At 36.9% G+C, this 27,207-nt stretch overlaps 5 protein-coding genes across 5 annotated transcripts; 3 read left to right on the forward strand and 2 right to left on the reverse strand.

Moving 5' to 3' along the window:
- Window positions 1-1,068: 1,068 nt before the first annotated feature.
- On the forward strand, window positions 1,069-1,812 carry CBG20842 (the record flags this gene model as incomplete). The annotated part of the gene is made up of 2 exons (XM_002631606.1): window positions 1,069-1,606; window positions 1,658-1,812. 2 exons carry the CDS (start codon window positions 1,069-1,071, stop codon window positions 1,810-1,812), a joined length of 693 nt encoding a protein of 230 aa, XP_002631652.1.
- A 1,170-nt stretch (window positions 1,813-2,982) lies between these two features.
- On the forward strand, window positions 2,983-3,143 carry CBG25678 (the record flags this gene model as incomplete). Its single annotated transcript, XM_045242725.1, is given in 2 exon segments — window positions 2,983-3,005; window positions 3,017-3,143. The coding sequence occupies 2 exon segments, from the start codon at window positions 2,983-2,985 to the stop codon at window positions 3,141-3,143; spliced, it is 150 nt and encodes a 49-aa protein (XP_045100361.1).
- A 7,066-nt stretch (window positions 3,144-10,209) lies between these two features.
- Window positions 10,210-13,379, forward strand: Cbr-gur-4 (the record flags this gene model as incomplete). The annotated part of the gene is made up of 7 exons (XM_002631607.1): window positions 10,210-10,417; window positions 10,467-10,697; window positions 11,541-11,656; window positions 11,705-11,953; window positions 12,001-12,174; window positions 13,094-13,258; window positions 13,302-13,379. The coding sequence occupies 7 exons, from the start codon at window positions 10,210-10,212 to the stop codon at window positions 13,377-13,379; spliced, it is 1,221 nt and encodes a 406-aa protein (XP_002631653.1).
- A 177-nt stretch (window positions 13,380-13,556) lies between these two features.
- Cbr-cpg-7 lies at window positions 13,557-14,161 on the reverse strand (the record flags this gene model as incomplete). Its single annotated transcript, XM_002631608.1, has 2 exons — window positions 13,557-13,862; window positions 14,114-14,161. The coding sequence occupies 2 exons, from the start codon at window positions 14,159-14,161 to the stop codon at window positions 13,557-13,559; spliced, it is 354 nt and encodes a 117-aa protein (XP_002631654.1).
- A 4,982-nt stretch (window positions 14,162-19,143) lies between these two features.
- CBG20846 lies at window positions 19,144-21,851 on the reverse strand (the record flags this gene model as incomplete). Its single annotated transcript, XM_002631609.1, has 9 exons — window positions 19,144-19,409; window positions 19,451-19,635; window positions 19,686-20,309; window positions 20,361-20,651; window positions 20,696-20,857; window positions 20,917-21,040; window positions 21,084-21,178; window positions 21,414-21,520; window positions 21,567-21,851. The coding sequence occupies 9 exons, from the start codon at window positions 21,849-21,851 to the stop codon at window positions 19,144-19,146; spliced, it is 2,139 nt and encodes a 712-aa protein (XP_002631655.1).
- Between the last annotated feature and the right edge of the window lie 5,356 nt (window positions 21,852-27,207).

Genomic DNA, 27,207 nt, shown 5'->3' on the forward strand with positions numbered 1-27,207 from the left:
AAACAGTTGGAGGGCGATTGTTTTATCCAGCCGCCACCCAGCAGTCAGAGCTATCATTCAAAAGATTGTAAGAACTTTTATGCTGTAACAATTGAAAAGTAATTTTTAGCCAATTTTTCCATTCTTCAGATTTTAGTCCTCGAAACAGCAGCCATCGAACGCTCAAGTCAGTTTTTGAGGGGTTCCGATGGTGTGTCGACAGTTCGTCAATAACCCGTCAGTTCTTTTTCGACTGCTAACTGGCAGTCATTGTGTTTGTGCCTCTTCAGCAGTCATTTAGCTTTTTTTCAGCAGTGTTCTTTTACCTGTATAGGGGTTTACGATCTTCAAGTTTCCCCATGGCTGTCTCGACTGTCAATTTTTCTTCTATCCTACATTTTATGTTAATGGTCCACAATCTCAAAATGTTTGTCTATGTGCAGGCGAATAGTATCTCAAAAACACAGCCAATGTATTTGAATTTCTCCACATACCGTAGTTTCCCAGAGGACAACTTGTGGGCGGGGTCCTGCTGGCCCAACTGGAAATTCGTATCCACCTGGATTCCGCATACGGTGAGTATTCTATTCCATAGTTTTCATTCATTCATTCATTCATTCCATCCTCCGTTCTCTATCTCTTTTCTCTTGTAATCCTGTTCTTACATGAGCTATTGATTAGAAGCTTTTTCTTTTTTTACTATCCTGTTGCATAGATTCTCTGTAGACGTAGATTTTCTTTTCTGTACGCGTTTTCCACTCGTTTTAAAGCAAAACTAGTAGTTCTCCGTTTTGATTATCAGTGTTACTTTTCAGATATATTTTTCTTTATTCCTTTCTTAATTCTATTTTTCAAAGTATCGTAAAACCTCTAATAGAAGGGCGCGTAACTTCATTTCTCAAGTTCCAGTCATCTATCTCCTCGTTGTTCTGACCACTTTCATTTTTTTGGTGAGACATTTTTCTGAACGATACGATTTTTCCTCTTCCCACAGTGCAGCCCCTTCGTTATCACCTAGCCTCATGAGTTTGTTTTTTCGGTCTCCGATCTTCTTATCATAACTCAAGTATTCTTTTTTCAGAAAAAAAAATGCAACGCCTGTGCAAGTTCTTCAAGAAGACAGGCAAGTCCAAAAAGTTTGCACTTGAGGACGAATTGGACCAATTGAAACTCGAAACGGATGCTCTTCGGCAATCTTTGGCTGATGAGCGTTCCAAGAATCTCGACCTGCACACCCATCTGGAGAACGAGAGAGAAGCTCAAGGTGTATATCGTTTGCAGGCGATTCAAGAGAATGAAAAGTTAGAGAAACTTCGCATGATTCAGAAGCATCGAGATGAGAAGATTACCGAGTTAGAGAAGGATATCGACGTTAATAAGAGGCGCCTAGAAGCCTTCGAAGCGCATGCGTCAAACTGTGGCACAGTCTTCGATTCGAATGTCCTGAAGCAGCTTTTGAAGGATGAGGGAAGCCAACGTGAGAAGTATCGCATGAAGATGATGAAAGCCAGGAAGATGCTCCAGAAGGCGCAAGAGAAGGAGGAGGGAGATCAGAAGGCCTGGAGTCTATGCGAAGTGTGCGCATTCCAGTTTGCGGACACTGAAGAGCAAACGCCACGCGTTCTTGGTGAGTTATATTTGAAAGAAGCAAAATAATTTAAAATCAACTATTTTTAAGCATGCGGCCACACCGTCTGCCAGTCCTGCGTTGTCAAACTGGCTGCTCAAACTCCAGGGGAGATCAAATGCCCATTCGATCGAGTCTCTTCCAATTGGAGTGATCAGGAAAAGGATGTCTATTTGCAGAAGAATCTTTCTCTACTCCACATGTAGTTTTGGTTGTAATTTTGTTTTAATAATTCATGTTCTTTGTTTTCAAAACTAATAAATTTCTTTTTTTTTTCAAATTTTTTTGTGTGTTTTAAAGGTGGGGGACATGAAAAAAAAAATGTTCTCGAAATTCCGTTCAAAGACACAGGTCCTGGGCGATGATGCGCATAAAGGACCCGATCCATATGCGATCCTCTAGAAGTCCGTTTGACACATATCGCGAACAACGAGCTGCGATGAGTCTCATATGTGTGCGATGCGGGAGAGGCTGAATCGAGTGTTCCGAATGCGCGCGTATCCTAGATAGATTCTGGGTGGGTGGGCGATGTGTGCGATATAGGTCTGATACGGTAGGCCGACTACAACACTCCGAAATCCCGGATGCGCCCATTGTTTACCGTAAATCCACACCGGCAACTTTGTCAATTTTTCGTCAATTCGAGCCACATTTCTGGTTTTTCGATTATTCCTTCGATGTTTTTTGTGAAAAAGAGTTATGGCAGAATAAAAAATCGCTGAATTATTGCAGAAACATGTCTTTCACTCGTTAATTGCTATGTTTTTCGCCGAAATAGGTGCTATCGAGATTTTTTATTTCACTGTGTAGTTATTGTAAAAATCGTATTTTCAGGTGGAATAAAAGGTAAGTTGGTAAGTATACAATAATTACAAAGTGTAAATTATAAAAATTTTCAATTTTTCATGCAATTTCAAAAAAAAGTGAAAGTGAGACATATTTTTTGAACAAATGAAAAAAAAAAACAATTTTTAGCGAATTTTTTCCCATTTTGTTCTGTTTTTGATTGCATATCAAATTTAAATAGAAACTGCCCTAAGTCTTTTTCAAAACCAAAACATTGAGTTTCAAAAAATCAGTAATATGTCGTTCAAAATATAAAAGAATATGGAATAATAAAGGAAAAGTACGAAATCGGAAGACCTGAACAAAATCACATTACAATAGAACTTAACTGATACTTCTAGGAACCCCCAACCAACGTTTTAGTTCATTTCATCGAGTGCCAGCAAGCCAGGCGAGGAGATGCTTTGCGGCGGCGGTGTGCCCCATATGCCCCGTATATGCCCCATACCGGCGTCCTTTCCCTGTACCCAATTCATCGGCGCGTCCTCCGTCGCCCATCCATTATGCGTATGCGCGCCCAGGACCTGTGGATGCCCCTCGAGGAGTTGAACTTGTGAAGGCGAGGATTGAGGGTGCGGCGCCGCTACCGACTGAGCCACGCGGGCAAAGAGAAAGCGGACGCCCTGATTGCATACATAAAGGCGAGGACGACAGCTGTACGCAGAGTGACATTAAGCGTTGTACACCGTGACGGTAGAATGCATACTCTAGCTACAAAAAAACTACGAAAAATCTCCTGTCCCCCACCTTTAAAAATTCAAAACAAACAAAGTGAGGATGGTTTCTAGTTTCAACATTCCGTATTCCGAATTCCGTTTCTCGAAAATCATTCCGGATAATTCTCCTTTCTTTAAAAGATTTTAAGTTTCATTCTACCGTAATCTTTCTAGGCTGGTTTCAAGTTTCGTTCAATAGAAATTTGATTTATCTTTCCTACTAAACCAAATGACTTTTTCTAAAGAGCCACATTTTTCCTCTCAAAATAATGCAAATCCTCTTCCTTTTATTTTCCCTCAACTCATCCATTTTTCTCACCAACTGCTTGAGAAATAGAAGAAAAACAAAAAGACGCGCATGGCAACGCAATTGGTAGATAATCCCTGAATGTGTCCAACTTGGGGGCACTTGTGGAAGTCCTAATCTTTCTTCAATTGCTCTTTTTCAGGAAGACTTCTTCTTTTTCTTTCTAGAAGATTATTCTCTTCGTTAGAATGCTGGTTGACTACTTGGCTGCCCACTACTTTCAATTACAGTTTTTTTGGACTTTCAATCTTTGAATTAGCGGCACTAATTACCCACACCGCAAACAAAAAACTTGCAAAGAGAGCCGGCCGAAAAAAAAAATCTGGTCTCTTCTCAATTTCTTTTTGTTTCGAACTGATGAGGATGAGAAACAACAAGAAAACATATATAACCCATCCCGATGAAATCCAATTTCGTCTTCTTTTTTCTTCTTCCTCTGTTACTCTTCTTCCACAATTTTAACCCGATTTTCTTTGGACCTTTTTCTTCGTTTTGGTCATTTTCCTTTCCATTCTCATGACCACCACCACCTGCATTACGAAATCTGTTGTTTCTTGAATTATAAGGATTTTTAAAAAAGAGATTTGGGTAAAAAATATAAAGGTATATTTCTCAAAATGCTTACTGACATAATTTGGGCTACTTTCAGAAGTTCGCAAACTTGAAAAATCAGGTCCGAGTTTTCCACATGAAAAAATTGAGATTTCAGAAAAAGAATTATTGTAAAAAAGTTTTTTAATGGCTGTCCGTTCTTGGCGAACTTACCATTTGACAGGAATTTTTTTAAATTGACTCTGAAAATTTTTTGAAATAACAGAAAAATAACAGAAATCCCAGACCGAAACTGACCGGCCTGGGCCTTGAAAATTCTGAAGCTTTCTGAATTCATTCAAGGATTCTTTAAGATTTATTCAAAAGTTACAATTTTCACAAATTTTGAGACTATTACCGTATAATAGAACGCCACCTGGGCCGTCTACTTTGAGCCTATGTATCTCATTTCTTTTGAAAAACTCAAATTTGACGATTCGGGGTGCGTTCTCTGTTTACGTTATTTTGGTACAAAAAATCGAAGCTGTGGTAGTGAAGCGTCGTTGACCGCGGCCGAAGGTTTCCCAGCGAAAACTACCGTAATCTAAAACTATTTTTATCTATTTTTTCTCGATTTTCGTGCGTTTTAGTCACAATTTAATTCTGCATAGTCACCTAAAAATTTAGGAAATTTTCGAGAGAAATACATTTTTTATCTTCGACTTTTTGCAAAATGTTTAGACCTTTTTAGGTTTTTTGAAGATTCTCCTCCAATTTTTTTAAAATTTTTTTGTCTGAAATTTGATGGAACGGTGCTTGCTTACTGTATTTTACTGTGGGTTACTGTAGAAAACTAACCTCCTTCTGTTTTTTTTCCAAATACAACCACGTCAAAATGCAGATAACAGATTTGCAAAAAAAAACTACAAAATACAAGGTTTTCTACAGTAATCTACAGTAATCAAAGCACCGTTCCATCAAATATCAGACAAAAAACTAGGAAAAATCGAAAAAGAATCTTCAAAAATAGCTGAAAACTCTAAAAAGGTCTAAAAATTTTGCAAGAACATCAAAGAAAAATACGATTTTCTCTCGAAAATTGTTTAGGTTACAGTAGTTGTCGTTGTGGGACCACCAGCGTTTAGAGTTCACAGCTCAATTTTTTCTGTACCATTATGATATCTGTTTTTGCCAAAAACCGCTATGGATCTTTTCTGAAAAAAAAAGATTCTGATCCTTTGAACTTTCTGAACCCGATCCTTGACATTTTCCCATGTCACACACTCCATTATCTTTAAGCTAAAGCTTCCAAGTACACTTTTGCCTTTTTTAAACCACATTTTCTTCGTTTCATTATGTGCATACATCTCCTTCCATTTGCCACGTCACCCCCTTTTCTTCATCTTGCCGTTCTTTTTTTTTCAATTTCCTCCCCGTCATTTTTCGTCTCATAAAACTGGTCCCACTTCCTTTTTTAGGCACACAGATCTTTTTAATTCATGCCCTCTTTCCCCCGACTATACAGCTCATAAAATTCGGCATTTTTCGACTGGAAAGGACCGCCCATATTTCCAAGGAGACTCTTTTGAGGAGTTTATGAGCCGAGAACAATAAAAGGCGTCTCTTTTCGTTTTGAATATTCAAACTTCTTTTTTTCTAGGAGCTTCTGTTTCTTTTTTTTTCTTCATTCTGTGCAATAATTGATTTGACTTCCTGGTCCTTGTCTTCCTCTATTTGATTGATGATGTTATGTTATATCTTACTTATCAAAATCTTTCTTGTGGTGGTCGAAGAGTGATTGTTGAAAAACAATGGCACGATGATATCAAAAAAATTCACTTTACACTTTTGTTTTTTTTTTTTGAAATTTTTTGCTGTATAGAATGAGTTGAAATTCTGAGATTTGACCCAGAAACTTTCAAAATCAAGTAATGTAGAAAACAGGTGTGATCAGTGATTATCGCGAACTTTGATCAAGACACGACCCCATGGGAGAAATGTTTCTGATTGATATCCAAGATTCTTGGGAGACAATTGGTCATCAGGATTTTTTGAAATCTAGTTTTTTGAATGAGAATCTACCATAAAACCTGTAATAGAAGCCCCCCCCCCCCCCCCCCCAAACCTGTGCACTTTAAGCTCAATTATCTCGATTTCTGTGAAAGATATCTAAAATTGGTCAATTGATAAAATATTGATTATATTACGATGAATAGTTTATCAATTAACAGTTTCTGATATCTTTTACAGGAACCGAGATAATTGATCTCAACATTGACTGTTTGAGCTGGTTTCTATTAGACCCATAGGTATTAGATAGATTTTGGAATCATACCATATTTCAAATATGGAAAAAAATCTTACCTCCCAAAAACTACCACATTCAAGCTTAAGGTTTACCGTAAAATTTTATTTCTTTTTTGTCTAGAAAATTGCGAATCGAATCTCTGCATCATCATCTTCGCTATTATGCTTGTCTGAGAAAAAAGGTTAGAGAGTATTTTTTGCAGTCTAAATACGGTAGCGATATCGAAACGGAGAGCCTAAATAGCACACATAAGCTGGAGTCGCAAACACTTTTTCTCTGCGTCTCAACCTTTTTTTTCTCAGACAAGCATAATACCAGTTACCGTTGTTAGAAGCCCTCCCTATAAGTGCATTTTGAGTTCATTATGACTAACTTACCGTATCTTCAATTTTTCAATTTTCCGAATTTTACATTCCCTTATTTCCAATTTTATGCTCTCATTTTACTAACTCAAGCATCTGTGTCCGAAAACGCCTTTTCAATTCTATAAGCTTTCTATTTCAGCAAATCTAAAAGTCATATGACATTTATTCCCATTAAAAAAGCCAGCTACACATAATTGCTCTCTTTCTTTCTTCAAACCCCAACAGGAACCATTTATTGAATGCCTATTTTATTTGATTCTTGTAATCAAATCTCGAGTGGGCTTGATACACACATTCTATGTTTCTGTGTTTGTGACTTTTCTCCATTGCTCATAGTTGATCTGAAAATTCAAACGTTCCAGAATGAAGGGTTTCCTCCAAATCCGAAACATATTGCTCTTTGAATCTGAATGATCAAGATGACATCACCTTACAAACCTCTCCTCTCGTTTTCCCCTCTTCATTCATTGCTTTTTCTGACTAAACAACCTCTCAAATTCTCAAATTTCCCGTTTTTTGTTCTATTGTCTCTTTTTTTCAAACTTTGGAATGGTATAGTCTGGACCATATGTTTCAGTTCTCTGTCTTTTATTCGTGAATCTGCTGAAAATGTACATAACGACGTCTCGAGTAGCAAAAATGCAACCAGGAGAGGTTCTCACTTGGATTATGTTTTGCTTCACGGTTGCGTTGGCTTTGGCAGTGGTCGCTTATTACAAGTTCTGCAAGAAAAGTTGGTTTTTGGTTTCTTGTGCAATAAGGATTTGAATGTTTTTGTTGCAGATCCATACGCTCATCATCACTATCAACGACCACTTATCACCAAAAACTAGACGATGATTCATGTTAGTTTTGGGGATTACGGTAGAGTATCTGAGATGACAAAACTGAATAAAACAGAATAATAAAAACGTACCGTAACATAAGTCTTAAAGAATATACAGTACCGGTCAAAAAAAATATACAAAACGTATTTTTTCAGTTGATTTTAGGTCATTTTGACCATTTTCAGGAGTCTGGAGCTCTCCTGACAAGTCTTCGAGCACTTTGAAAACTTTGGAGGGTGTACAATAGACCAAAAATGTGTCATTTGATAGAACTTTTTCATAATATCAGTAACATTTTATCAGTTGACAGATTTTTGTTATCACATATAGAAACTGAGATAATTGAGCTCAAATGTACTGTAGGTCATTGTGAGATTGTTCGGCCCTGGATATTCCCTGATATTCCAGGTTTTTTCGATAGGAAGAATTTAACTTTTCCAAAATTTTGAACCTTTTTTTCTAAACAAAAATTAGAACCGTATTCCTAATCCATTTGGCTCCCAAACCATCTATCCTCCCTCTATCCCATTCCTTCTTCTTTTCCTTCTTTTTCTATTCTAATGAGCCGTGGAGAAACGGGGAGGTTCCCCTCTCGCTGAAAGAAAGCTTCGAGAGAGTTCTTGAAAACGAGAGAATGGGACAGAGAAAGAGGGCTTCGGCTTCTTCTTCTTCTTTCATTGCTGTCTGGGTGCAGGCCACAAATCGATTATACTCCGGTGTTCGCGCTAGTTTTTTACTATTTTTTAAATGCCGCAAATAAATGGGCATCGAGCCGGGGAAGTAGTGAGTTTCGAATAAGAATTTTTTATGCCCAGCGGATAATTTTTGAGATTTTTTCTAAATTTCAGACATTCCAAGCGGGTGAATGGTATACGCTATACGCATCATTATTCATGACTCTCCTCGTTGTCATCGTCGTTTACTACTATAAATTTGTGGAGCAGCGTAAGCTTTTTTTGTAAATTGGAATGAGAACCTGTATTAGAAGGGCCCTCCAAGAAGGGCTTGGAAAATTAAAAGACCTTTTTCAGAATATGTCGTTCGAAATTGAAATTTTCCGCTACATTTTCAGTTGAAAACGAAAATTCCAAAACTTTACAAAAAAAATTTCACTGGAAAATCGGAAAAAATTGAATGGACCCTCTAATTGCAAAGCCCCAACAGGCTATTGGACATTTCAGAATCCAACGTTTCCGAACCACGACGTTTCAGAAACCGACACTTCGGTTCAGAACTTTTGTAATAAAAATCAATGAAAAATCAGTAAAAAACAACAAATTAAAGTCAGCAAGGTGTGCAAAAACCACAGCGCAAAAATGCAGAAAGTTCTGAAATGTCGAGTTCTGAAACATCGTGGTTCGGAAACGTCTGGATCTGACACGTCCAGGAGCCTTGGAATAATAGAAGGGCCTGCCCTTCTAATACAGGTTTCACGGTTTGTCAGGTGCCAAAACTAGACTTAAAATAATCAGCTCGGTATATGTAAAATTAAACAAAGTTTTTTCTAAAAACAAATTATGCCCAATTCAATTTTTTTCAGCCGAATCAGTTTGGAAAGCGTCGAAACGAAAAAAGAACCAATGAAATCTCCCTTGTCATTTTTCTATTTGGCTCCAAGCCTATTTATTACCCGTTTTCCCCTGTATATAATTTTTCTTTTACCATTTCTTTGTCTCTCCTTTTCCAAACTTTTCCATGTCTCTTGAATAAATGATCTTGAGTTTCCTGAAATTGAAATTTGCTGCGAAAAAACAAGGAAAAAATGGGGGCGGCACTTGGTCGATATTGAAATTGGGAGAAAAGCGAGATAAATGAAGGATTAATGTAGTGAAAAGAGCCAAAACCCATTTTTCTATTTACACCAAAATAGCAAAAAAGAGAAGAGACATCATTTGCATCTTCCTTCTGACCAAAAAAGCACAAAAGGATAGCATGAAACGAGTGAGATATGCCGATGAGTAAGTTTTGCAATTTTTGATATGGAACCTCAGAGGAAAAATGATAACATCAGTGAGGTGGGGGACACCATCAATCTTCCCTTCTCTTTCTTTTTTCCAACATTTGTCGTTTATCGCACTTTGGCGGCTCGATCTCTCTTGATCACATTTTTAACTACTTTTCACACATTTTTCGAAAACGTTTCAAGTGGAAAAATTCTTCCACACAGTTTTTTTCAAATCTGAGAATATCACCCGAGCCGTCAACTTTGACTTGAATTATCTCAATTTCTGTGAGAGATATCAAAAAGTGGTCAGCTGTTAAATTATTTATCAGAACATTACCAATATTTTATCAGTTGATACATTTGATATCTTTTCCAGGAATCGAGATAAAATGAGATAAAAGTTGACCGTTTGACTGTGCTTCTATTAGAGAAAATACGGTACCTTAAAACCTGTAATAGAAAGGCCTTCAAACTGCTAAATTTGAGCTAAATTATTCCAATTCCTATGGAAAATATCCAAAATGTGTCAACTGAAAAAACGCTTCTGATGTTGTGATAAACAATTTATCAATTGACAACTTTTTTGATATCTTTGACAGTAACCAAGAAAAGGTTGATTAAAGCTAGAATTTAAGGCCCTTCTATTACAAGTTTGAAGGTTTTCCAGAGCCTCCAAGCCAATAATATTTTGCTAAACAGCTAGAATATCTTGCACTTAGAAATCTTCTCATCACGGAATTATTTCAATTATTTTTAGAATGGAGCTGCAAGAAGTGCTTATCGTACCTCCCGAAGAGCACAAACCACGAAAATCTCAACAGGAACAAATCGAGCTTATCAACCATCATCATAAACATTTCGGAAGTTATGTATTTTTTGTTGCAAAATGTCTCAGGATCGATTTACGCGAGCCGGGACCAACTAGAAAAATCAATTTGGCACTGGCAGGAATAATGTTTCTGATAGGTATAGATGTCAGTGAATTTCACACAGACTTCACAAATCCTAACTTCAGCCACTTACTCAATATGTTTCAACATTAAAATCACATTCTCTACTCGGCATTTATCAGCAGAGCTTGCTGCTCAACTTCTGATTATATTGTGGGCAGTTCAATCATTGATTTCAATGGGTTTTCTAATTTATTGGCAAGTTTATGGACATTTGTCGGAGTTCAGGTCAAAACTGGCGCAGTGTCAGAATTTGAAAGGATTGGCTAGTGAGAATGGAGATAAGTATGTGGAAGGTAAGAAGTTTGTTATTGTTCTGGTACGAAAAAATAGGAGCTGTGGAAGAGAAAAACCGGAGGGCCGTGGCCGAAGCCCCATAGCGATAACTACAGTAACCTAAAATATGTTTATTTTCTGGATTTCATTTCTCGGTTTTTATTGCTTTTCCTCTTATCTAATTTCACTGGAAATTCGAGCGTGGGCGGAGCTTAGGTCCGGTAGCGAAATCCTTATTTTTAAAAGAGCATGTGTTTTTTAAACTATTTTCTGGTCAATTTTTTCCCGTTTTTTGACGAATTTCATCGATTTTGTACTTTTTTTTTACAAAATCCGAAAAATCGAAAAAAAATAAGCCACAAAAAATATTTAGGAAAATAGAAGTTCCTTTAAATGCGCCTTTAAGAATTTCGCTACCGGTAAGCTCCAAAGCAAAAGAATTGAGAAAAAAATTGATTTTTCTTCAACTTTTTGCAAAATTTTTAGACCTTTTTCGGTTTTTCAGCTATTTCTGAAGATTCGTTCTCGATTTTTCCGAATTTTTTAGTCTGAAATTTGACGGGATGATTTTCTTGACGGAAGATTACTGTAGGTTACTGTAGAAAATCTTGTAGTTTGTTGTTTTTTTACAAGCAAAATTTATCTGCATTTTGACGTGATTGTGTTTCCGAAAAAATACATAAAGAAACTAGGTTTTTACAGTGATGTTCTATACAGTGAGTTCTTACGGTCCGATTAGTTAACGATAGTAAGCTATGGTATTTGTTGTTGTGGGACCTCCGGCCATGATCAACGGCATTTCTCATCCGCTGCTTTTTTGTACCAAATTAATAGTTGAATGTATTTCTGATCAAAACTTTCAGTGACAACCCGATGCTTCTTTTCTGCAATCTTCCTGACTTGCTCCATAACGGCTGCTCTCGCAACCAAGTATCATTTGGAAGAGAAGCATACCGAATTCCAGGAGAAACAGTCATTTGTAAAAATCCTTAAAGTTCAGATTTGAAAATTCCAACTACAATTTCAGATATTCTTTTACCCGACTCTCCGCCCATTGTACACTCTTGTCACCACATATCTCTACATTGTGTTCAATATGACTCTCTTCATTCTAATCCACTACACCAATGCAACAATGTTAGAGATGAGATATTTCAATGATGAAATCTCAAAATTCAATGGTTCCGGAGCCGGAGCATCAGAGAAGTTGATTCAACATTTGGAGATTTATAGCGATTTGGTTTCGGTGATCAGACATTTGGATAGGATTTTCAGAGTGAGAGATGCTTCATTTTTTAGTGAAATTCCCTAGCAATTTTTCAGCTCTACACCTTCATTATGATAGTGATAACAATACCATCAATGATATTCACATTAATGATGATGAACCATAGAATTCATTCCTTTTTTGATCTGGTTCTGTGTATGCCAACCATTGGATTGTGTGCATTTAGTTTCTTTGCTGTTACAATTGCTCCAGCAAGGTTGCACGATGAGGTAAGTTTTTTTCATTTAAATGCTACCAAATTTATGTATTTTCATGATAGTATTTTGAAAAAAAAATCAGAAAAATCGAGATCACTGAAAACTGTCGAAAATGCAGGCCTCGTTCAAGAGGGTCGCAGGAATCCTAGTCCTAGGCCACTGTGTGCGCTGTTTTTTCATTCAAAATTTCAGACTTTTTTACCTTATTCTGGTCGTATTTTTCTGTATTTTTCGAAAAACTATTGGTGTTTTTGTAATTATTTTCCGGTCTATTTTTTCTAATTTTTTTTGTGATAAAAAAGGCGAGGAAATAATTTCAAAAGTACCGCAACTCTTATCTTCGATTCATTTTTTCTCGATAACTGTAAAAGATATTCAAAAAGTGTCAACTAATAAATTGTTTGTCATAAAATAACAAACATGTTATCAGTTGACAAATTTTTGATATCTCTCATAGAAACCGAGATAATCAAGCTCAAAGTGTTTGGGTATAGGGTGGCGCCCACCCTCGGAGGTGACGCGCCGCCACTTGGAACCCTTATATCTCATTTTCTGTAAAAGATATAAAACAATTGTTAACAGACAAATTGTTTATCATGATCTCACAAACATTTCATCAGTGAACTAATTTTTGATATCTCTTATAGGAGCCGAAATAATTGAGCTGAAACTTGACAGTGTGGAGGGTCCTTTTATTACAGGGTTTGCGTTTTTAAATGCGCCTTTAAGGAGTCTGCCCACTCTCGAATTGAAATTAGATCAGAGTAGTACATAAATAAAGAACATTTTAATGGGAAAAATACAAAAAAAATTTTTGAGCGAGAGCCTGGAAATTTTAAAGAAGACCGGAATTTTTTTGAACTATAGAATGAAGCTTCTGTTTTCAAAACTTGTACTTTTTTCACGACTTTCAGCACCTCATACTTTTCAGATCTGTCGCTCGAAAGGCTATCTGTGCCAGAACCGATCCATCTGGTTCCCATATCGAAAAGAAGTATACCTAATTGCTAACACCCTTTGTTCTCATATGGAACAATTCGATTTGGGCGTCTCTGTTTGGGGTTTCGCCCTTTTATCGAGACCTCTTATTTTGGGAGTGAGTCATTCTAGTTAATCTAAAACGTCTAATTCATTTTCAGACACTCTCAGCGACTGCAATGATGTTGTCATTGTTGACCGAACTCGCGCCGAAAGCCGAATTGTTGAATGAAGTTTAACGAATTGTATAAATTTTCATTTTTCTTTAAAAATGCTTTTTTTTAATCTTTTTCTTTCTGTATTTTTACACCGTAAGTACAAATACAAGGGGGTGGGGGCTCAACAACTAAAGTTGTCGATAAGTTACTAAACGGAGAGACTCAATGATTAAAAAAAAAGAAACCAAAATGAAGATCTTAAACGGAGACGGCGAATTCAGAAGCGGTCAAAGCTTTCACGTCCTTTGGGGCATCGGAAGCAACGATTCCATTGCTCAAGTTTTCTCCGGATCCTTCTCCAGATGATTCGAGAACAGCATCAGAGGCTCCCGATCCTTCTCCACTTCCCTCTCCAGAAGCCTCAACGATCTTGTCTCCAGAAGATTCCCCGGATCCTTCTCCGGAAGATTCTACGATTTTCTCTCCAGATGATTCTCCGGATCCTTCTCCTGAAGCTTCAACAACGTCACGTCTGGCGCGAAGGTGGTCGAAATCGGCGAAGATCTGAAAGTCAGATTTTCAAAAAAAAAAATTCTGGATTCTAAATATATTCAAAGTTGAGTCTTCCATTTCGGTTGGTCGAAAATCGCCGACCCAGCCAACCGAATTTGTAAATTTGCGCGTCAACATGACAGTGTTTGCGTAAGCGGCATTGTGAGTCGTAAAATATAATGCTGCGTACGCAATCACTCTCCGGCATGTCGACGCGCAAATGCAAAAATTCGGTCTTCGGTCGATAGTCTAAATTCACTTACTGGAACAGCAATGCAGGCAAGAAGAGCCAAAAGTGTAATTGTCTGCATTTTGTGTGGAGGAGCTGAAAGAAAAAAAACTACATAGAAAAATTCAAAAGTATAATAACAAGGAACGAGAAAAAACGAGGAACCAAATTGTTTCTCACAAATATCGTTTTGTTATCCTGCCCCCTAAACGAAACGCTTCTATTTCGAGGTCACCGAGATACTTGACAACATTTTTTGTGTAAGTAACTCACTGTGACTAATAGACAAAAACAAGAAATAATTAAGAGACAAAAGCCCCCCGAAAAAAGAAAGTGACATTGGTTGATCAGTGGGCATTCCGACAGAAGCTTCAGGGATTTGGAAAGAAACTAGTCGATGGAGGGAGGGACCGAACGGACACTAGGAATTCAGGTTCAAAAATCGTCTTATCTTTTTTTGAAGTTACGCGACATGCATGTTTATTATCGGTTCTTTTGGATCTATGGATTGAGATGTTTAGATTTTTGGCGAAGATTGTTGCATTAGCAAAAAAGAAAGAGATTTGGATGGCATCATGCTATTAGAAACAGAACAGATTGGACAGTTCTGGAAAGTTTCAAAGAGATATCAAAAATGTGCTAACCGATAAAATATTTTTGATATTATGATAAACAATTTATCAGTTGACAATTTATATACATTTTTTACAGTAACCCTGATAATTGAGTTCAAAGATTGAGCCCTCTGCTGCCAGAACTTTAAGCGCATTTATCTCGGTGCTTAGCAGAGATATGAAAAGTGTGTCAACAAATAAAATGTTTGTCGTATTTTTACCAAAAATTTATCCGTTAGTACATGTTTGATATCTTTTACAGCAACCGAGAAAAGTTGGCTCAAATTTGAAAGATAGAGGTCCACAGGTTTTGCGGTACCTACAGTATCTCTTCTTATGAAAAAGAAAAGCATCTGATCGGTAGGGGGCATTCCTTCTCAAAATAAACTATCCCCTCTTATCAAATTAAATTAACACTTATCACACTCTTGATTAGATATGATCAGAATCATCTGGTAAGAAGGTCTAAAACCAGAAAATGAAGAAAAATTACAGATGGTACATTCAGTCTCTCACCGTCCACACACTTTTATACTCTCCTTTCTCTTTTTTCAGTGGACGTCATCGAAGTGGGCGGATCTAAAAGGAACCCACGCCCACTTTGAATTTTGACTGACACCGCGAGATACATAGAGAACAAGCGTACGATTTTTACGATGGATTTCGTTTGGAATGATGAATCGAGGAATCCAGAAGATAAAAACGAGTGTGTTCGGGGGGATTCGGATAATAAAAAGTTATATGGTTATTCAGAAAAAAAAGGGGAAAAGAGAAGAAAGAGAAAAGGGTCAAAAAAACGAATTCTTCAGATGATAAACATGTGATTCAGTGTGTTTTCAGATGAGGTGATTGATATGAAAATGAGGAGAGGAGGTGTCATTTCAAATTATAGATGGTTTCAGAAAGGAAGTAAGTGAAATGGAAAAAGTGAATGCAGATCACATAGATTAGAGATTGATTCCATTACAATGACACACTCCAAATGGGGAACATGTTCATGAATATTTGGAAGTTACAAACTGTTCAGGGATGCTATGAAAAATTGCAGCAGTAACTTCCCGATTTCCAATTTAAAAATGAACCAGCAGCATTTGGAAAATTATAAATGCGAAATTGGAAAATCAAAAAGTTTCGAATTTCAAAGTTTTGGAATCAGATCAGCTGGAATGAACATTTTTGCAGCTTAAATTGCTTTATTTGAACAGCATTTGTGGGTGGAAAAACCAACGAGAGAGAACTCTTTGTGAATTTTTTGAAACAAATTTCAAATCATACAAGAAGTCACAAAAAACATTCAAATATGCTCTATTTTGTCTGCTGCTTTTCTTCTTCAATTCAAGACCCGAATCTTAACAATTTGGGCTTCTCAAAATCATTCATCCCATATCTGCCCTTTTTTTTACAAATCCATACTAAATCTTCTTCTTCACATTTGCAAAGAGCAGTTCTTCTATCAAGTGTTTACAGTTTTCTAACCACACAAATAGTACTAACCACTAAAAATGTTTTTCTGATGTCGTACTTTTAGTCCTAATTAATACAATCTTCAATTACCGTAAACACTCTGATGACCAACCCCCCCCCCCACCCCCTCTTAACTTTGAACCAATGTATCTCATTTATTATGAAACATGTCGTTGACTGATAAAATATTGATTATATTATCAAAAAAATGTTGTCAGCTGACCACTTTCTGATATTTCTAATAAGCACCGACATAATTGAGCTCAAAGTTAGTAAGTATAGGGTGGCGGCGCCCATCCTTGGAGGTGCCGCGCCGCCACCAGCTCAACTGCCCCAGACCGCCAATTTTGAACCCTTATATCTCATTTTCTATGAAAGATATCAAAAAGTGATTCACTGACAAAATGTTTATCATAATATCAAAAATATTTAGTCAGTTGACCACTTTTTGATATCTTTGATAGGAATCGAGATATATGGGCTTAAAGTTAACGGTATGGCATTTTCCAAAACCACCATCGCCATTTCTGTTCCCCCAACGCCATAACAACCATTAAAACTGTCCTCATTTTCTCTCGATTAACTTTTTCCTTTTTCTTCTTCTTTCCTCTTGTTTATGATTGTGTGTGTCACTACGGTTCCCCTTTCTCTTTTTTTAATAAAACTCCAAAAAAAAAAGTTGGTTTACTACAGATTCCTTGCTTGATCTTTCCTTTGTTTCACAAGAACATCTATGAAAAAAAGGAATACACTGCAACACAAAGAAGGAGGATTGATTCGTTTGGAAATTGGTTTTATCAATAGAATTTTCTAGAATTTTCTAGAAGTTTGTTTGCTTCGATCAGCCGAATTTTTTCAAAGGAACTTTTTTCTTCGACAACGAAAAAATGAGGTCGATGATCTATTGTGTTGAAAATCTATGAAAATGCAAATTTTTTCTTGTTCGTTCTATTCTATTCTTCATCGTATTTTCTCCATTTCACCTTGATCACCTCAGTAGTCAGTCAACATTGAATAATGAGAATGAAAAATGAGGTGTGAGAATCGCAGATCGTTAAAATTGGCACTGGACAATAGAAGAGAATAAAAGAATGGGATGGTACAAAAAATGTATAGCATGCAAAAGACACAAAAATGTATTGTGAAGGGTTTCAAATTCTTGGAAGTGTAAAAAATAAATGAGCAATCGGTTGAATGGACAAAATAGATACATTTCAGACTACAAAAACAGTTTTAGAGTTTTCAAATATGCGTTTTCTGATATAACGCATTCCGAAATCCGAAAAATAAATTAAAATTTAATTTTTTTGACTAAAAAAAGTTTTCTGAATTTTTCGAGTTTCAGAATATATCAGAAAAGTCACATTTGAAAACTCTAAAAGTGTTTTTGTAGTCTGAAATTCATCGAGATTCGCGTATATTACTACGGTTTCGAAGTAACCGGTTTCGGAATGACTGGTTTTGGAGTGTCGCGGTTTCGAAGTGACAAGGCGCCGGAAATTGAGTACAAATTGGAGTGACCCTTTGGGAAAGAGTGAGGAGCGAAGAGAATGTACAAGGTTAAATCGCGCCGAAGGCGCACCAGCCAGCTATTTGAAGCGTCAGAGGCGCGCCAATCAGGCTGGGAATTAAAAAATTAAAAAAAATTAATTTTTGGTAAATTTAAAAGCAAAAGTCGTAGGTTTTCAAGATCCGAGTTTTAATCAATTTTCGGAAAATCTTCCAATCCTAAATTGCTATCTGACCTACAGTATTCTTGTTTTAAAATCCATTCGATTACCTCACAAGCTTCTGCTTCTCAATTTTCGATTTTCCAACCTTACGTAACCGATTCTTTTCCCTTCATCATTTCCGAATGCCATCTGAAGCGGAAAAGAAAAAGAAAAAGAAGTTTCCAGATTTCTAGTTTCCGACTCGATAAAATTAACTCAAAGATAGAGATCTCCGTTTAGATCCAACTGGATTTTCTTGCAGTCGACTTTCCATATGTTTGTAATATTTTATGTATGAACATTTGTTCTTTACAAGGTCGTATTTTTAAAAAGATGGGAGGGGTAATTAGATAAGGGTTTAGTCATCGTATAGTTAGTTTGCAGGAACCAGAAAAATGAAAGGATGAGTGTTACTGTAAACACCTAATTGAATGGATTGGTTCCAGTCACAGTTTTTGAAGTGAGCGAGAAGAATGTCAACTGATAAAGTTGAGCATTATTTTGTAAAATAAAAAAAGAACCGATGAAAATTAAACAGGTTGAACCTCTGATACTTCCTCCGATAGAAGCCTACCCAAGCCGTCAACTTTGAGCTGAATTACCTCGATTCCTGTGAGAGCTATCGAAAATTAGTCAACTGATAAATAGTTTAATATAAAACCGCCAATATTTTATCAGTTGACAAAATTTTTGATATCTTTCTAAGGAACCGAGATAATTGAGCTCAAACTTGACAGTGTGCGGGCCCTTCTATTACAGGTTTTTTAAAGGTTTAAAAAACTTAAACTCCCTATCTTAGCTACCGTAATATTTACCGAAACATTCCAGAAAAGTTCAAGAGACCAATACAAAAAATTCAAACCATGAGAATTCGAAAAAAAATCATATTGCCTGGTGAAAACGACGAATAAAAACCATGGAAATGTTTGGCAGAAGAAGCGCTTAGCGAGTTTTCTCGTCACCGATTGCATCGTCATTCTTTTGAGGAGAAACCGATGGACGGAGCGTGAGGACTGGCAAAAAGGGAGGATTATGATGATATGGTGATCCATTAATCATGATGAACGTCATTTATAAACGTCTTCTTAATTAGAACACACAGATTATGATCAATTAACCAGATGATGATATGGAGGATTCCGCTTAGATTTTTAAAAATGCTAAAGTTCTATTTGACTTTTTTGAAATTCTGAAATTTTGAATATTTAAAAAAACGGTGAGTTTATTAACAAACTTTCATCATTGTGGAAAATTAAAGACAAAAATTTCACAAATTAAACTGCTGAGATCGAGAACGGTCTCTCTACATCGCGGAATACAGAAACGGAAAATTCAGTGTGATTGAAGACGTCATGCTCCAGAATCCAATCACAAAAGTATTGCCATCGCCGTCCGTAGTATCCGGAGAGAAGTCCCGCCCACTCGCGATGCGCGTAGTCAAGGTTCTGACCGGTTGGACCCCAAACTGTGAGGATGTCAGAAGCGGAGATCGGGAATACTTCGCGTTCTTCGGTGGTGGGAGCAATTGATTTTGCATCTTCTGAAATCAAAAGATTCAAAAAAGTTTGGTTTTCTTATTACCAATCCAGTCGCGAACATCCCTGTTCGAATAGGGTTCCAGTTTTTGGAACATTCCCATCAAATTCTCGCACGTCGTCCCGATTTGTTGTTTGTCTTCCATTAGGAATGCTTCAGTTAGAGATAGAGCTGCCTCATTTCCAATTTCAAATTGAGTTATAGCTCTCATGACGTCATTCAAGTCTTCTCTGGAAAATTGGAATCATGAAAACAAGAATCAATTTTTTCAAAAACCCACTTGAACAATGGATGGTCTCCCAGAATATGAAGTAGAGATAGAACAAGTGATTCCAGATGAGTGAATGTCTCTTCTACTGGGAACCAATACTCAATCTTCTTTCCAAACGCTGGTCGATGATATAGGAATACAGAGAACCGAGGATTGCCCCATTTCTCTGGTTGATTGTAGAATGAACCAGCGAGAATGGTCCAAAACTTATGAGCCACTTTGAAATCTGCGGAGTATCTAGATTCGGAATACGATTTCAGCCAACTATTCAGAGGAATAGGTTCTTGGGTCCACATGCGATCAATCATGAACTGATACATCATATAGTTCTGATCAATTGCTTCCATAGAGAGTCCAGCTCCAACCAAATTTGATCCAGCTTTCATCAGAGCCAACTGATATCCCTTGTCAACTTTTTGAACGTTTCCGCGGAGTTCTCTTGATCCACCGAAGTTGTGAAGCATGCACCAAACGAAATTGTGTCCATGGAACGATGACGTCATTTGCCAAGCTGGCACCACTTCCGAATACAAATCAAGAATGAGCATTTGACCGATTGGAACTGCTGAGAGGAACGATTTGATTGCCCAGTTTGGCCATTGATCATAAGTGAACGACCAGGATTGGAGGACCCTGGAATGGAATTGATATTTCTAAAACTTTTTAAAACTTTTGGCGACTGACCAAATACAATTCTTATCCACTTTTCGGCAGGAATTCATAATTGCCTGAGCAGTTTGTTTTACAAATTTGGCATCGAATTTGGCAGAGTCACTCGGAAGAACCTCGTTGAATGGATCAGCACTATAGAGGTTGGTGATGTCCCCTCCAAGCATTTTCTTTTGATGTCTCAAAAAGGAAGATCCGATTTTCTGGAAAAGTGGATCGAATGGGGAAACGGAGAGAAGGCAGGAGGTTTCAGAGGTGAAGTTGTTCCAGCACGGAAGGCGATTAAATTTTGATGTTGGGAAGAGTCTGGAACAAAAACTTTTTTGGGAAAAAACTAAAAATTAACTTACTTTTCTAGCCGATCTGGAACAAAACCAGAAAACGTTGGAAGAATTGGAGTGATGCCTAGCTCCAAAAGTCTATTGATTATCCGTTTAGCCAAATTGAAATCATTGAGCATTTGAGCATCAGACAAACCGCCACCGTACCCCTTCAAGTTTCCCATTCGATGCCTGTAATTTTCAAGTTCCTCAAATCTCCAGCTACATGTACAGTAATATCTGGTACCCACCATGCTAAGTACGTCTGAGATGTAAAGTAAGCATCCAACTCGTCTCTCTCCACACCTAGCCCCATGAACACATCCCGCCAGATAGCTTCCTGACCCAAAGGCATTAGGACAGTGTTGAATCCATCTGGAATTATAAATTAGGGGAATCTTAGAGGTTTTAGTCTCACTCAAAGCAATCCAATCGATAAATCGTTCCCATTGTGGCCACTCCCACCAAGCGAATGAATAGGAAAAGGTGCACATGTTTCCAAAGTAACGGATTCTGAAAGTTTTGAATAATTCTTGTCAGAAACCGTATTTCCTCTAATTGTGGGTCATTCTATACATGCACTTTGGCTCAATTATCTCAATTTCTATAAGAGATATCAAAAATCTGTTCACTGATGAAATGTTGTCAATATTATGATAAAGATTTTTTTCAGTGAGCAATTGTTTGATATTTCTTAAAGCAATTGAAGTAATTGAGCTCAAAGGGCAAGTATCGGTGGAAAACGAACTGTTTGGATTCAAAAGTCAACAAATCGCTGGTATGCTTCCGGCAGCCACTAGAGAAAGAACTGTTGGACCAGGAGACTTGAGAAAGGCATTGACTTCGGAGATAGGTCTAGAACTTTATCTTGTAGCGACCTAATTTTTATCTTGGCTCTTACATGAATCGCATTTAGCGCATCGGTTGGAGTGTTGGCGATAATCACCTTCTTCCCATGCTTGCTGATTTGAATTTGAGCTTTTCCAGCTTTGGGAAGCTGGAAACCGTTTTCAGCTGCACTGCTAACTCTCACGTCTGGAAACTCTTCGAGAACCCAATCGGGGGCCACTCGCTGCAAGACGCCTCGCCAACTATCCTTATCGTAGTCTGCCAACTGAACACGAATTGATCCAGTAGCAGAATTAGCCCAAATTAGACAAAGAAGTACCACGTGGAGACGTGGCATATTCACTGTAAACCTATTAAATTGATTGAGGAGCCGGAAAAACGGGGATGGGGGTGAACATGAAAAACGAGTGAGAAATGACCTTCCGTCGCGGGGTTTTTGCAATCAAATTGTTCCCAGGAGGAATAAGCGGAAGGAAGGAAACGGGTTAAAAAGGCTAAAGAATGTAAACGAACATTCCGGATATTACCCAAAAAAATTGTCTGGGGTAGGCAGAATTCGTGAGCTTTTGAACTTGGTTCGAGAGCTTTTTTCAGGAAGGATGACTACGGTAGGAATGTGAGAGAGAGAGAGAGAGAGAGAGAGAGAGAAAGAAAGAGAAAGAGAGACAAAAAAAGAGTTTTTGAGCTTCATTTATCAAAATCCGAACAATCTACCGTGTTTTCTCTAATAGACGCCCACCCAAACCGTTGACTTTGAGCTCAATTTTTCCGATTCCTGTAAAAGAGATCAGAAAGTTGTTAACTGATAAAATGATTATCATAAAATTACCAATATTTTATCAGTTGACAAATTTTGATATCTTTCACAGGAACCGAGATAATTGAGCTCAAAGTGTATAGGTAAAGAGTGGCGCCCACCGATAGAGGTGCCGCGCCGTCACCATATCTCATTTTCTGTGAAAGATATCAACATTTTGTCAACTGATAAATTGTTTATCATAATATCACAAGTATTTTGTTAGTTGACTACGTTTTGATATCTTTCACAGAAAAGGAGATATAAGGGTTAAAAGTTGGCGGTTAGAGTTGGCGTCTATTATCTATAGAAAATATGGTAACTGAAGAAAGTAGTACGGTATAGAACCAAGACTTTCAGGAAACCGTGTTTAAAGAATTTGGAAATGCAAAAGCTGGAATTCTCAGTCATTTTTCAAAAAGAAGGAATTTTAAAAGTTGAAAAAAAACTAACAATTTATAGGGCATACTCTGCATGATTTTTTGTTCTGATTTTAAAGCCAAAACCTATTTTTTGAAAAACACATTATGAAATGAGTTCCTAGCATTAGCCAACGATTAAAATGTTTTTTTTGTGTATTTTTTTTCCAGTTCAACACAACATTAGAGTAGGATTGGAAGAAACGCAGACAAAAATAGTCATACGACGCTCATATAAAGATCTTTATCTGTAATTGCAAAAGATACCACGACGATCTATGGATTAGAGGTTGTGATATAGAAAAATATATTTAGGATTTTTTACAATAATTCTGAACAAAATCCAAATGGAAAAACGGAACATATAAAGAAAAGGACCCCAATTTCTCTTTGGTCCTTTTTTATTGCGTCAGATTCCCCAAAATTTCTCAGAATTTTTGAGAGAAAACAAGAAAAAGCACATGAGAAAATGTATTGACCTTTATTCAGAATTCTTTGTATATGCCTACTGTAGTTTTTATAGAGTACGTACTCACTCTGAAAAGACAGCTAAATATAGTAAAACACAAACGTCACTTGAGTGGTGCAAGTATGGATAAGAAAGCTAAGACGGCTACCGTAATCCCACAAGTCTTCTTAAGATATCTTGTTTTCTCAACTAGGATCAAACTAGATTTCGTATTTTGAGTCTATGTAGTATGGTGTTTTGAAAAATAACTGGAAAATATGGAACCGTAACTAAAATGGCTCAGAAGAAAACTTTTCTTGGCAATGGTTCCAGAAATGAAAAAAAAAAACAATTTCAGAATCATTCTAAGGGCATGAAAACTTTGTATTTACAGAATTTTTTAAAATTCCTAGTTTTTAAGCTTTTTGCCAAATCCTGAAGGGCACAACTTTTTTTCCTATTTTTGTACTGAAAAAGTGAAAAAAGCAGGTGTTCTTCAGAAATCGGCGAATAACTGAAAAACTAGTAGTTTTCAAAAAGTTCTGTAAATTCAAAGTTTTCAGACTAGGTCTCTTTTACATCCTCCAAAATTTTTTAAGTGATCGAAAACTTGACAGCCGAGCTCTAGACTCCTGAAAATGGTCAAAATGGCCGAAAATCTGAATGCGTACCAAAAAAAACTCGAAAAATCTCCATCCTTCAAAGTCAGATTTTTAAGAAAGAATGCTCATTTTTTAACAGAATTTCAGCTAGAGTTTCAGAAGAAAACTTTAAAGTCGAAAATTCGTATACACAAATTCTGAAGCCATCACACGCCTATTGGATCATTTTATAGCATCTACCTTTGACTGATCCTAATCATCTTATCAGATAATAGTTTCTCGAATCCGTCTCTCGTCCCTGACACTAATAGTCTCCTCTAATTGATATGGATATATAATGCCAGAGAGGGATTTTCAGCACATTTACATTTACGATGATTCTATGCGATCTATGGGGCCATTTTTTCTGTTTTTATTTACAGAAATGTTATAGTTTCGGATTATGGTGATGAACGGGGGCAGATCTTCCACTTTCGGAAAGTGCTTTTCTAGATGGACACTGGCTATTTTTTTTGAATGAATGAGAAATTCAGATCGAATGAGACCAAAATGTGTTTCGAGGGAGAGTGACCGTAATCCTGACAGATTAGGTTTTGGCTTTTTTCTGGAAAAAAATTTTATTTGCAAAAAACATTGAAGGTACAAAAGTCGTTCTCAAATGTTAAAAGCTCGTATTCTGGTACGAAAAATCAGACCAAAGGCCCAAAACAACAACTACCGTAACCCAAAAATTAAACGATTTTTCGAGAGAAAACATTTTTATTTGATTTTCGGAAAATTTTTAGACCTCTTTGGTTTTTCAGCAATTTTTGCAGATTCTTTTTCGATTTTTCCGATTTTTTTGTCTGAAATTTGACGGAATGATGTTCTTAACGGAAGATTACTGTAGATTACTGTAGAAAACTAATTTCCTCTTGAATTTTTTGCAAGCAAAATTACGTCATGAATGCAGACTTTTTTCTGCAAAAAAATACAAAAAGAAGTTAGGTTTCTACAGTAATCTACAGTAATCAAAACAACGTTCCATCAAACTTCAGACAAAAAACCGGAAAAATCAAAATAGAATCTTCAAAAATAGCTGAAAACCCTAAAAAGGTCTCAAAATTTGCAAAAAATCACATTTTAAAAAGTTTTTCTCTTTTCTCTCAAAAAATGTCAATCTTTTTAAGTTACAGTAGTTGGGCGTTTCACTTCCACAGCTTTCACTTGCTAGAATCCAAAGAATTAGAAAATGGGTTACGGTAGGAAAATATTCAAAATGGACTCTGGCCCATTCTAAAAACCCGAGATTCTCTTTATTTTTCAAAACCCACAAACATGAGTTATGACCTCACAAAATGTGAAAAATTGGAAAAACAGGTAACACGAGACTCGAAAAAAACACAGAAGACGTCAAATATGATCTAACGAATATGTAAAAAAAAGAATTGCTTCGACGACGACCCGAATTTTATTAGTGCTCGAAACTTTTTCTAAATCTGCTTTCTTTTTGGGGATAATAGTGATCATCAGGTCTATTGCCCACGAAAGAACTCCCTCGATTGACGTCAAGTTCGTGTCCCATTTTGTGATGATGATGAGAAATGTGTTTTTGAAAAAAGGAAATAACCAAAAACAATGTTGCTCTTCAAAAGAACAAGGAGCTAAGGATGGGGGATAGGGGGCAATAACAGATGGTACAAAACAAGGAAAATATGCGAGAGCATCAAAGATGACAATTTAGGAGAGAGAACTTTGAGACTAGATCGTTTTTAGTTTTTTTTTGTTTAGGAGATCTAGATTTTGAAAGTGAGAATAATGACGTTTTTGAGGTTTCTAGGGAAATGAGAAACAAGAAGAACAAAAACATATGAGTTTGGGTAAATGAGAATATGATCTCAACGGTAAAACGTGTCATGCCTTCTCAGAAAGACAAATTGGGATCTTGTTTTGAATGTGATATTACGAGAAAACACAATTTTTGGGTTACTGTAACTGAGCACAATCTCTGTATTCCGGCCCCATTACCGTATTTACTCTAATAGAATCCCACCCCAAACAGCTAACTTTGAGACCAATTATCTCGATTCCTGTGTAAGATATAAAAAATTTGTCAACTGATGAAATATTGGTGATAGTATGATAAATAATTCATCAGTTGACTAAATGTTAATATCTTTTAAAGGAACCAAAATAATTGAGCTCAAACTTGACAGTAGGGACCTTCTTTTACAGGCTCTACAGTATTTCTTTTTTGATATCTCTTATTGGGACCGAGATAATTGAGCTCAAATTTTACGGTTTTTGGGTTTGGGTTACTGTAACTGAGCACAAACATTTCTGGCCCCATTCAGATACGAGGTTTTCAATATAGGACAAGAAACATCTGTGGGCAATGAAGACGTTTATATTTTCACGAACTTCGGAGAACTATCGTAGTAAAAATCTAGACGTGTTTAAAATTGAAACGAGCAGTTACTCTTAAATTTGTGCGCATTTCAATGGACCCTTAAATCCATAGAACACCAACACCACCACCCACAATTTCAATCAGTCACCGAAACATGAAATAAAAAAAACAAGAAATGAGAGAAAAGGGATATATAACATAGACACCCACATTTTCCAGGTCGAGCTGCCCCTCCCTCTTCCCGCCCCATAAAATGAGTGTCCCTCGGGGAAACCGTTTTTCCAACCCCAAAAGATGGATATATATTTTTCTCTCTCTCGCCTACACTGCACACTTTTTTTTTCTATCTTCAGACTTTTCCAAAAACGCTCTTTTAAAAAAGTGGGGGTCTTTTCGAAGAAAAAAATATGAAACAAGGATCCTCGTTTTGGTCCCGAGCGTGATCATCACATCATAATGTCTCCAGGGGTCAGATATAGGTGATGAAGAAGAAGAAATAGAGATACCGTAGTCTTTTGTGGAGAAAGAATAAAAAATATAAGGGCGGGCGCCGAGTCCAAAGCACACAAAACGAAGGAAGGGATCTCTGGAATCAATGAAGGCGTCTCTGTAAAAAATTGGAAAAAAATGTTTATTATGCTGGTGAAAAAATGGGATCTGTGGAAGAGAAACGCGGGTGGCCGTGGCCGAAGGTCCCACAACAAAGACTACCGTAACCTAAATTTTATTCGGTTTGCTGTTATTTTTCCCCAAAAATGTCGGAAAATTGAAGTCTTTGATATGAAAAAATTGCCTGAAAACGCACGAAAATCGAGAAAAGAATTGGTTTTTTTCTTAGATATTTGCAAAATTTTCAGGCCTTTTTTGATTTTTCAGCCATTGTTGAAGATTCTTTTTCGATTTTTCCGAATTTTTGTCTGAAATTTGACGGGATGGTGTTCTGGATTACTGTAGATTACTGTAGAAACCTTGTAGTTTGCAGTTTTTTTGCAAGCAAAGTCATGTCTCCATTTTGGTGTGCGCGTGCTTGTTTGCCAAA

Source organism: Caenorhabditis briggsae (genome assembly GCF_000004555.2).
Source record: "Caenorhabditis briggsae complete genome, chrII, whole genome shotgun sequence".
Classification (NCBI taxonomy): domain Eukaryota; kingdom Metazoa; phylum Nematoda; class Chromadorea; order Rhabditida; family Rhabditidae; genus Caenorhabditis; species Caenorhabditis briggsae.